The sequence below is a fragment of the Gossypium arboreum genome, chromosome 8 (genome assembly GCF_025698485.1).
Source record: "Gossypium arboreum isolate Shixiya-1 chromosome 8, ASM2569848v2, whole genome shotgun sequence".
In the NCBI taxonomy this organism is placed as follows: Eukaryota; Viridiplantae; Streptophyta; class Magnoliopsida; order Malvales; family Malvaceae; genus Gossypium; species Gossypium arboreum.
The window spans coordinates 14,388,679-14,399,556 of NC_069077.1; the positions used below are offsets into that span (position 1 = coordinate 14,388,679).

Genomic DNA, 10,878 nt, shown 5'->3' on the forward strand with positions numbered 1-10,878 from the left:
CAATAAGCCTCTAAATCATCATTTCCACGAAATTGTTGAATAGAGAATGTTGGTTTAGCCAAAGAAGGTAGGCTACAATCATTATTAACCAAAGCCTCTTCATTAACATGAGGGACACATCTAGCATTATTTCCACGAGCACAAGGTTGTTCAACCTCAACATCATCATCATTGCCCCAATAATGAGTCAAACACTCAATTCTCGACTCATGTGGGTTCGATCCTCGGAGTATTCATGTATCTCGTTGTACAAATCATATTACAACTGACCTATCACACTTGCAGACACCGCATGTAATTATTTTGATTTGATCAATGTTGAATTATCTCTTCCTTTAACTCGCGATCTGTGAGGAGAGAGCGAGGGAGACGTGGTCAATCACCTAAGTCTTCAATCTCTTCAAAAGTTAGTTTTTGAGTAGACTGAAAAAGCAAGCGCTAAAATATCCGTCACCAAGCCATGCTCTATCCATTCAATTCTAGGGAGTTTATGTTCTGAAAAGGCTAACTATAACAAGAAAATAAAAACTCACATTTCAAAAGAGTCGCGGCTGAAAAGGTGTTTTGAATTGAAGATAACTACTGGTGAAGTCTTAAAAGCCAAACAACATACAATAGTTTCAATTAATACATCCATGAATGAAGGGTACGAATATATGAAAGTCCTTTCATCTCGTTATTTATCCGTGAAAGAAATCGACTAAGAGTCAAATGAGGAAGAAGCCCAATAAGCTCATTCATCATTTGAGGAAGGAGATCAAACCACTATTGATGAGTTGAAACTAGTCAATATTGGTACTAATGAAGATCCACGCCCAATCTTTATCATTGCAAGCTTGTCTCCACAAAAAAAAAAAAAAGAAAAAAGAAGAAGTTGATCTCGATCTTTTGAATATTGGGTTCATTAGACAAAGAAGGTTTAATATTGAAAGCTTTTGGTGTTAGAGAACAAAGTTCCGTTTTAAGTTATTGAGCAATTTTGGGGAAAACATGAACTGATGACGAAGCAAAGCGAATAAACGGGAGTTCGTCGGTGCCATTTATTGCTAGAAAAAGATGCTGACACAATGAAAGTAAATGTGATTACGGCTAGATTTGTGGGTGAGTAAGAAGAAACGAGAACAAAAGAGAAAAAAGGAAATGGAGACGGGGAGAAAAGAAAGAAAAAACACATGTGGAAAAAACTTATATATATATTTCATAATTTTGTTAGAATAAGTATGAAATTTACATGATATATAAATGGTAAGAATTAAAATATTTAAAATTATGATCAAATTGACATAATATTTAAATGTTTAGTGCAAAATTTATTGTGTTAATTTTAACAATTAATTGTTTTACTTAATTAACCATAGTCAAACGAAATAAAAAAGAGAGACAAAGTAAAAAAAAAAAAGTGATTATTTTATAATTGTTGATAATTAAATGAAAAAAATATTAATAATTGAGCGAGTAACTTAAGAATAAATTCACTCATACGTTATAAGTTAACAACTGAAAGTTCTGGCGGGAAAAACCGCACGTGCTAAAATCTCAAAATCTCCCTCACTTAATTCCCGCCTTTCTCAGTGCCGCCCAAAATTGTCTGTAAAATTACCTCCATTTTCAAACCCTAACATTTCTCCTTCTCTCTCTTTCGGCATTTCCTTCTGCTTCTCTCTTTACATTCATTATCGTCATGAAAAGTAACTCGGAGCAACTCGCTGATTCGCCGAGTCTCTCCGCTACCGAGTTTCACAAGGCCTGGCACATTTTTTCTCTCCTAGTCTTCATCGGCAAGCCCGCCTCTCTCCCAGATCTCGCTTCTCAATGTACTCTCTTTCCGGCAAGCCCGGCTATCATCGCCTCCCTCTGTACCATCCCACACTCTCCCATCACTCTCTTAAGCAACAAGCATTTCGTCGCTATTTCCTCAATAGGCCTTTCCTTTTTGGCCGCTTACATAGCCCCGATTATCACTGTCGCCAATTTTTTCGCGTCGCACCCGATTCTATTCGGTGGTCCTCAGAAGATATGGTTTGGCAAGAGGAAGCGAGACGGTAAAAGAAACATATTTGTTACTCTTTTAGGTGTAATTTCGTATCTATTTGTTTTCTTGTTGATCTTTAAGTGATTTTTCAGCAGTATGTTTTGTGGAGGACGAGGAGAGGGAGTTGGTTCATTCGGTGAAGAGAAGTCGGAATTATTTCACGAAGGTATATATTTTTTTGAGCTTATTATAAACAATAGATCTGCAGATGAACTCGATGGGATTTATATTGAGTAGTGTTCGTTTACTCAATTCGATTGTATTTTTAGTTTGCGACAATATTTCTAGTTGAAATGCCATCAAGCAGATCTGTTTTCAGTAATTCTCCGTTTCTAAGTTATAGTATCCTAAGACTTATTTATTCAAAAAAATTCAGGTACATTACAATCTAACTGATGATATCAGCAAAATTTTAGAATTAAGCAACCCATCGTTCTGGGTAAATAATATTGTTCCGAACCCCTACTTGTTAGCCAAACCAAGTGCTAGGCAATTATGTTGTGAAGTGGAGGGCATTAAAAATGCAGAAATCGAAATAAATATGGAAGACAATACGGGAAGAAATGCCAGCGCAGCATTGGTAGCTAGTGAGACTGAAATCAAAGATTCTACAGCAAACCTAGTATACGATCCAGAACGCGATGGGCATAGCAATATTTCTGTAGCGGTGGGTGCAAAATTACATATGGACGATACTGCAACATATTTTAGAACCGCAGACAATAACGAAGCTGCTGACGGCAGCAAGAAAGAGGAGAAACTTGATTTGGCAAGTAAAGGAAAAGAAATAGATCTTTCTCCATCATTTGACATTAACCTTTCCAATTTACCACCTGGAAGAGATTTGGAAACGCTTGATGAGGATAAATGCAATCATAAGATGCCGTCACTACGAGTGGTGGAATACCCCACCCCTCCAGCAGGTCCTAGTGTTATGCATTCCGTTGCCAATCCTTTTGTTTTAAAGGATCGGCTGTCAGAACCTTCGGAGAAGGCAAAGACTAATCAGAGGTATAGGGTGACTCCAGTAAGGAAAAACCCAAGTAATTCTTTAGGTCGTACCAAGGTTGTTAATACTTTCAGAAGGAAGCAGCATGGTGAAAGAGATAATTTATTAGTCCATGTCGTACAGAAACCAACTCAGAATCAGAAAGACATGTATGTTGAAGAAAGAAGGGAAAACTCTGCCTGCGTTTCTTCTCAGGTAAGCTCAGTTTTCCATTTGTAGTTTTTCTTTCTCTTGTTGGATGTTCTAGTATTTTCTATTATCCTGAATTGGCTGTTCTGCACTATTTTAATTATAACTTAAATCTTTGTATGCTTTAGGATCAGGCAAAACCAAAGTTATTGCCTCAGTTTGAATCTTATATTGTAGAAGAGGAAGAAGGGTCAGGTAGAATATATCTGGTTATTTCTTGCCTACATATCTCATCACTTTTTATCTGCTTATCACTATGCCGATTTATTGATTAGCTGAGGTGAAACTCTAATTCACAGGCGGTTATGGCACTGTATACAGGGCAAGGAGGAAGGATGATGGGGCTTTAGTTGCCATTAAATGTAAGAGGCATATTTTATGCAGTATGCTGTTGTTTTTTATGCTGCAATGATGGTTGTTATTGTAATATGTGCATGAGGGCACTCCCTTGATGTTATGTTACATTGCTTATTTATCTCTTTGCAGGTCCTCATGCTAGTGCACATAAGAACTATGTTAGCAATGAGTTGAAAATGTTGGAGCGTTTTGGGTAAGTAATTTAGATAAAGTTTGTTTCGCTTAAAGAAAATTTTTATGTTTATGAAAGTATAGTTGTTATTAAGCTCTTATTATCCATCCTCCAAACCTAAATATTCCTGCTCTGTCAATCTCAGGGGTAGAAACTTTGTAATAAGATATGAAGGATGCATTAAGAGTGCAAATTCTGATTGCTTTGTTCTACAGTATGTTGAGCATGATAGACCTGAGGTAATTATTAAAATTTAACAGTCATATGTTGTTTGTTCTTTAGCTTGATGGTGAGTATGTTTCATTGTGCAGATTTTGAAAAAAGAAGTTGATGTTTTTCAGTTACAGTGGTATGCTTATTGCTTGTTTAAAGGCCTTTCAAATCTTCATAAACAGGTATACAAATTTGTAGATGTGATGTTTCTATTCAACAAATTACATGTAATAACTCTATGCATCTGCAGGGAATAGTTCACAGAGACGTGAAACCTGGAAATTTTCTTTTCAGTTGTAAGACCAATAAAGGTTATCTTATCGATTTCAATCTTGCCATGGTAAGTAGTGCTGACCTTACATCATTCTATGAATGGACATTACATGCTTTCTTTTCCATTATTTCCACGGTCTAATTTAAGGATTCGTGTTTTTGTTCTTTATATCATTTTGATAGGACCTGCATCAAAAGTCCAGGAGTGTGGGTAAGTTCCTTTTTCCGGACCTTGTTATCAAGTAGCCTCGTGCTATTATACTTTAAGCAGCAAAAAGGGTCACCTAAACATTTTTCTTCTCTTGTATCCCTCTATATCCATAAAGATTTAAAAAGTTTTAACGTGGCTGCTAAGCTGTCCTTTTCTTGTCAAATGCTTAGTTTCTTATATGCTCTATTCTGATTAAATGGTCTTGCTTTTATTTTTATGGTAATGGTTTTCCTTCAAAGTTTCCTGATATTACTAGCTTGGAACCTCCAGATTATTGATATTAATTGATGTGGCATTGTTATATATTTTACAGACAAATCGAAGATAGGATATGATTTAAGTTTACATCATAATAGCGTTCCTGCCAAAGTCATTCATCCTGCAAATAGCAGCAAGTTTTTAAATGCCAAATCAAGGGAGGGGATCAATATAGAGATGACAAAAGTCTCCAGGTTAACATTAGAACCTAAGAACATGAAGGCAACAGACAAAAGGAAGGCTCATAATGATGTATGTAGCTGGAATAAAATCAATAGTCAGGGTGCAGATGGCTCAGGCATCACCTCAGCAAAGGATGTAAGTGCAAGGACTCCTTCAGCAGAAAGGGTCAGAGAACCTTTGCCATGCCAAGGTAGGAAAGAGCTCATCAGCTTGGCACAGGAAGCAATGCAGCATCCAAATCATGGAGTGTCACGTGCTCCAGCTGCCATGAGAAAGCGAGTTGCTGCTTCTCCTGGAAAAGTGGATAGACAGGTTCTTCATCCTACTCCAATGCCATTGAACTCAATTAGCTTTGCTATTTCTGGAGATGGCTTTACCAAGAACAAAGGTAAGTAGTATTCCTGTTGGAATTTGAAAATTTGCTTTCAAAGAGTGATTTTTCATAGCTAAATCGTTAAATTTTATTAACTCTTAGGGGATGGAAAGCATAAGAGAGAAGGTCCATGTGCTGGAACAAAAGGCTTCCGAGCTCCAGAGGTAATTCGTAATTACTTTCCTTAGGTTTTTATTTTATATAAATAAGAGGGGAGAACTTAAGAGTTAGGTAATTTGGAGTTTCCTGCTGGTGGTTTTACAGGTTGAATTCATAGGGAAGAAAAATATTAACGCTCTATCCTGATTAGTGCAGGTCTTATTTAGATCTCAACATCAAGGTTCAAAGATTGACATCTGGTCTGCCGGGGTCACTTTGCTCTACTTAATGATTGGGAAATCACCCTTTTTTGGCGATCCTGAACAGTAAAACTTCTTGCTTAAATTCAAATTACTCGATCCAGTTTCTGCTTAAAGCTTTATGTTGCTAATATCACTGTAACTTTCAGGAACATAAAGGATATTGCAAAGCTGAGAGGGAGTGAAGATCTTTGGGAAGTTGCTAAGTTACATAATCGTGAATGCTCATTCCCTGAGGTAAACATATAAGGCGTGACCTCTAACTTTTAATAATTTAATCAAAAAGTAAATAGTGGTGTATTGTATTGATGAGTATGAATTGCTGTAGGACCTCTACGGGAAGAAGTATTTGACATCTATGAGCCTACGGGAGTGGTGCCAAATGAATACCAAACGACGAGACTTCCTCAAGGAGATACCAAACTCACTTTACGATCTTGTAGACAAGTGCTTAACAGTGAACCCAAGAGTAAGAATTACAGCAGAGGATGCTCTGAAGCATGAATTCTTGGCTTCAATACACGAAAACTTGAGAAAGCAAAGAGCTTTCAAGCAGGGGCTTAGCTCGGACTCCGGTACCAACAGCAGCAACAATCTTTTGCTGGGAGAAAGGATCAGTAAATCTTTAAAGGTTTCTCTTTAAAAAGCCTGATCTACTTGCAGTTTTGGGGATCTATTCTGCTGTAAATGTAAATGCAGTAACACATGCGCTTACATGTGTCAATGTTGTAACCAAGGGGGGGGGATAGATACTTAACCTATTGCTTACGTTAAACTTGAACCTTTCACTACGCGAAGAATTAAGATGTAAAAAAAGATTGTGATTCTTTTTGGTCGGATTCTTTGTTTGGCATGGAAGGGATAGATGGTGTAGATACTTGTAAAGAAACGGTTACGTGACAGTCCGTGAGAGGTACACCTACACTATCAGTAGGAGAAGGTTCATGTGCAATTACTGTATTTCTTATTAAATCTTTTAGTTAATGAAATTAGGTGTCATGGTGACATGGCAATATCCTATTTGTTCATATTGCGTAGATTTTTTCCTTACTGACAAAGGAATTCTAATGTCTTTGCCTGTCATCGGGAAGCTATTGGTCAACCTATGAAGCCGCGAATTTTCTAGAGCATTTGCTATTTTATTTCCTTTATTGCCAACGCCAACAGTAATTTAAAATAATAAACTTTTATATGTTTTATTTTTTTAAAATAAGAAATTTCTCGTAATTAATCAGTTACGACAACTTTAATTATTATTTAAGAATATAAAATTCAAAATCAGCAAGTACTCAGATTATAAATTCCTATAACTCTTGTCAATAAAATAAAATAAAATAAAGGAATTTCCAGCCAAGTTGGAAGAAACTTCAATACATAAATCTGAGAGGGGCCTTTTAGTCATTAGCTATCTGGAAATTTCCGGGAAATTATCTGAACCAGTCCCATTAAATACTGCGATCCACAAAATGTTACCGAAATCAAATAAAAAACAAGACGGTTTCTATCTCTCTTCCTAACAATTGAGCAATTTTCAGTTATTTTCTCTCTCGACAAACAATGGAAGCGTTCTTTGAATCGCGATCGAGAAGCAACTGGAGTTACGATACACTCAAGAATTTCCGTCAGATTTCTCCCGTCGTTCAATCTCATCTCAAAAGGGTAATCCTCCCTACAAATAAATTTTCTCAAGGAGGAAAAAAATGGAGATTCTGATGTAACATATCCTTTTTCGAATTGACAATTATTGTTGAATTTGCCCCTAATTTGTCACCTAAGGCTTTCTACGTTGATGTTTTGGCTGATCTCTTGGAACGAATCTTTCCTCTGTTCTAGTGTAAAAACCTCTACTGTTCTCATGTGATTCTAATGCCTGTAATGATTTTATCTTCGATATTAGTACAGATTTTATCTGTTTAATTTAGTCTTTGCTTCCAGATTTTGTTTTATTGATTATCTGAATATAGTGTTTTTCGTTTGTAGGTTTGTTCATTTATCTTGAATATGCCCCTAATTTGTAACCTAGGGTTTCTCAGTTTTATTTATTTATTTGGTTGATCACTTGGATTGAATCTTCTTGGGTTCTGAGACTGAAAAAGAATGGTTCTCAACTTTCTATGTTTCTAATTTCTATTATGATTTAATCTTCGACTGAATGGTGCGTTTTCAATTGGCAGGTTTATTTGACCTTATGTTGTGCCCTGGTTGCCTCTGCTTTTGGGGCTTATCTTCATATCTTATGGAACATTGGGGGTTACCTCACATCATTCGCATGCTTCGGAACCATGATTTGGCTCCTCTCTATCCCTCCTTATCAGGAAGTAAGTTTCTTGCTTGATTTGTCTTTAATAAATGATGGTTCTTTATGCATGTTTAGAACTCAGCTTCTAATTTGGTATCGAAAATTTGCAGCAAAAGAGAGTTTCTCTTCTGATGGCATCTGCAGTGTTCGAAGGGGCTTCAGTTGGTCCTCTGATTGACTTGGCCATTCAGATTGATCCAAGGTATTTCTCTTTTTTTATTGAATGGATAGTTTATATATTCAATTGATTAAAGTACTTAGATTTGAAATAGTGTTAACAAATAAATTCATCTTGCTTTTCTTTTGGAGGGTATTATTCTTACCTAAATTAAAATTCGGCTATTGATACCCTAGATTCAAAAGGTTAGGGGGTCTCTCCATAGTGGTGGATGATTAAGCTTAATTTTTATTATACTTTTATCCTTGTCTAGACCTGTACATTTGATTTGGGTGGGTGACTATTTGTTTTCTTCCTTTCTACATCTTCAATAAATAAACAGAATGAATTATTCTTACGGTGTTCTTTTCTCTGCATCATGACAGTGTTTTGGTAGCTGCATTTGTGGGAACTGCAATAGCCTTTGCATGTTTTTCAGGAGCTGCTATGTTAGCAAAGCGCAGAGAGTACCTTTACCTTGGTGGCTTGCTTTCATCTGGTGTGTCCATGCTTCTGTGGTTGCATTTTGCTTCCTCTATCTTTGGTGGTAGCGCTGCCTTCTTTATGTTTGAGGTGAGTGAATAGTAATTCCAAAGGTTGTGTTGTTTTAGTTCGTGAAAAGCTGCTATTGGTTTTGACTGACATTCCTGTGGCTCAATTGATTGCTCTTATAGATCTACTTCGGGCTTTTGGTGTTTGTGGGCTACATGGTAGTGGATACTCAAGACATTATTGAAAAGGCACACTTGGGTGACCTGGACTATGTTAAGCATGCCCTTACCCTTTTCACTGACTTTGTTGCTGTATTTGTCCGCATTCTGATAATTATGGTGAGTCAATGACCAACCTTTCTTTGTAATATCTTTAGTAACTTAATTTATACGTATTACCCATCATTCTGATGTATATGAACTAACATTGAACCTACTTGTTTCAGTTGAAAAATTCAGCTGAGAAGAGTGAGAAGAAGAAGAAGAGGCGTGACTAGATCATGCTAAAGCTGAAAGCGGTAGCAGCGGAGGTTTGCTAATCTGATATCATTTTTCTTTTTTTTTTTCTTTTTCTCTTTTGCCTTGGAAAGATGAAGGTTGTGATGAATACAAGTTTTCTTGCGCTTTGTACTAAAGCACCATGTTAATATATCCAAAGAAGATAGGTTTTATTTTCTGCATCTTTTGATGGTATTGATTAGTACTTGGAAGAGTACATCAAATTAATAACACGTTACTATGTTTGCATTTTTCGTGGCTTAAATTTTTTTATAGTCTTCATTGCATGTTACCATATTAAAGCTCTATTTTTCATGTTCAAATAGTCTTATCACAATCTAAATATTAAATTTTGCAATTCCTGATAATCGATAAGCAAAAAATGCATTAATTTTAAGTTTAAGGATTGACTTATGATTTTATAAAATAAAATTCATTATCTTCTATCAAACTTTATTTTCTCGAGTAATTTTGAATTGTACGTTTGCTTTAATGTTTACATTTGACTTGATTTTTGAAAAAACTCTGATGATTTTTAAAGATCATATTGCGGTTAATTTTTTAGGAGTTGCTTACATAAAAGTTAAAAGAGGAATGTTGATGCGTTACATGACACCAAAGCTAAATATTACTTAAAAGAAAAAGAAAAAAGAAAAATGCAGGATTTAAAATATATAATATTTGAAACCATTTTAATGGTTTAATCTTTATACAAGCAATTCATAAAAGGTTTATTTCCAATTGAAGCCTTTAGCCGACATAAAGGTTTTATGTTTTCACTGGTTTTTGCTCCAATATATATAAAAACATACCAATATTTCATTATTACAAATTACAAATTTTTGGGTCTTGTTTGATAAACTAAAAAAATTAAGTGTTAAAAAAATTAAATCTTGAATTTTTAACATTTAATTTTATAAGTACTGAATTTATATTAAAAAATTAACTTCAATGATAAAAAGAATTCTTCATAAAACAAATGAATTATTAATTGAGCTCATAACGGAAAACAACACCTAAATGAGCTCTTATTCGAAAATTAACAATCAATTTAACGCTTGAAATTATGTTTTCAGTTGAAATCCCTAATGTTTGTTAAGCCGTGACAACTTACGCGGTAGTTAACGTAGAAATAAATGTGACAACTAAATTTGAAAATAGATCATGCATTTACTTTTTGTGGGCTCTTTACCATTTAAGCCTAAAATGTAACAGTCCATTTTTCCAGTGAAATCGGAACAGTAGTTTTGGGACCACAAATCCGATCCAAAATATATTTTATTTTTATTTTACCATATGGCCCGTAATATGATAGATATGACCTGTGAAAATTTTGATATGAAAAATTTATCGATTTAGTGCCTAATTACGAGAAGGACTAAATCGTATAAAATGCGAAAATTGAATTCTAGTAGCTATGAGGATCAAATAGCTATGGAATTCAAAACTTAAGGTCCTTATATGGTAATTAGACCATTAATAAAAGTATTTAGATTTTTATGGTGACTTATCCATGGAATTATAGAAAAAGACAAGGGACTAAATTGAAAATATTAAAATATTAATTAATTAAAAGATGAATAGAATTATATCATCTTATTTTGTCATCTTCAACCTTAAAAACTCATGGAAACCCTAGGAGAGAGAAAATAAGCTTTCAAGGCCTAATTGGGTAAGTTTCCTTGTCCCATTTTTAGTAATTTTGGTATTTTTTGAACCGGGATAACTTAATCTCTCTATTTGAGGGATTAATTTGAAAAGTTATCAAGGCATGAAAATGGGTCATGGATGTATTATGCTGGAA

The 10,878-nt window shown here is 35.0% G+C and overlaps 2 protein-coding genes across 3 annotated transcripts; both read left to right on the forward strand.

Annotated features, from left to right (window-relative positions):
* The first annotated feature begins 1,514 nt into the window (after positions 1-1,514).
* Positions 1,515-6,657, forward strand: LOC108467714 (uncharacterized). Of its 2 annotated transcripts, none has more exons than XM_017768457.2 (15): positions 1,515-2,042; positions 2,125-2,198; positions 2,409-3,236; positions 3,359-3,425; positions 3,530-3,592; positions 3,717-3,780; positions 3,905-3,998; positions 4,071-4,154; positions 4,223-4,312; positions 4,429-4,456; positions 4,770-5,285; positions 5,373-5,434; positions 5,586-5,695; positions 5,779-5,866; positions 5,958-6,657. In XM_017768457.2, exons 1-15 carry the CDS (start codon positions 1,682-1,684, stop codon positions 6,270-6,272), a joined length of 2,844 nt encoding a protein of 947 aa, XP_017623946.1. In that variant the 5' UTR covers positions 1,515-1,681; the 3' UTR covers positions 6,273-6,657. The 2 variants fall into 2 exon arrangements, with proteins under 2 accessions (XP_017623946.1, XP_017623947.1); XM_017768458.2 differs by having other exon boundaries at positions 2,128-2,198.
* A 264-nt stretch (positions 6,658-6,921) lies between these two features.
* On the forward strand, positions 6,922-9,339 carry LOC108467763 (bax inhibitor 1-like). The gene is made up of 6 exons (XM_017768520.2): positions 6,922-7,288; positions 7,804-7,947; positions 8,039-8,130; positions 8,472-8,658; positions 8,760-8,915; positions 9,023-9,339. The coding sequence occupies exons 1-6, from the start codon at positions 7,187-7,189 to the stop codon at positions 9,071-9,073; spliced, it is 732 nt and encodes a 243-aa protein (XP_017624009.1). The 5' UTR covers positions 6,922-7,186; the 3' UTR covers positions 9,074-9,339.
* The last annotated feature ends 1,539 nt before the right edge of the window (positions 9,340-10,878 follow it).

Coding starts and splice junctions, on each gene's coding strand:
- LOC108467714 (XM_017768457.2), top strand. CDS start 1,682: ATGAAAAGTAACTCGGAGCAACTCGCTGATTCGCCGAGTCTCTCCGCT. Junction 3,593..3,716: donor GGCTTTAGTTGCCATTAAAT/GTAAGAGGCATA, acceptor ATCTCTTTGCAG/GTCCTCATGCTAGTGCACAT. Junction 3,781..3,904: donor AAAATGTTGGAGCGTTTTGG/GTAAGTAATTTA, acceptor TGTCAATCTCAG/GGGTAGAAACTTTGTAATAA.
- LOC108467763 (XM_017768520.2), top strand. CDS start 7,187: ATGGAAGCGTTCTTTGAATCGCGATCGAGAAGCAACTGGAGTTACGAT. Junction 8,659..8,759: donor CTGCCTTCTTTATGTTTGAG/GTGAGTGAATAG, acceptor TTGCTCTTATAG/ATCTACTTCGGGCTTTTGGT. Junction 8,916..9,022: donor TCCGCATTCTGATAATTATG/GTGAGTCAATGA, acceptor TACTTGTTTCAG/TTGAAAAATTCAGCTGAGAA.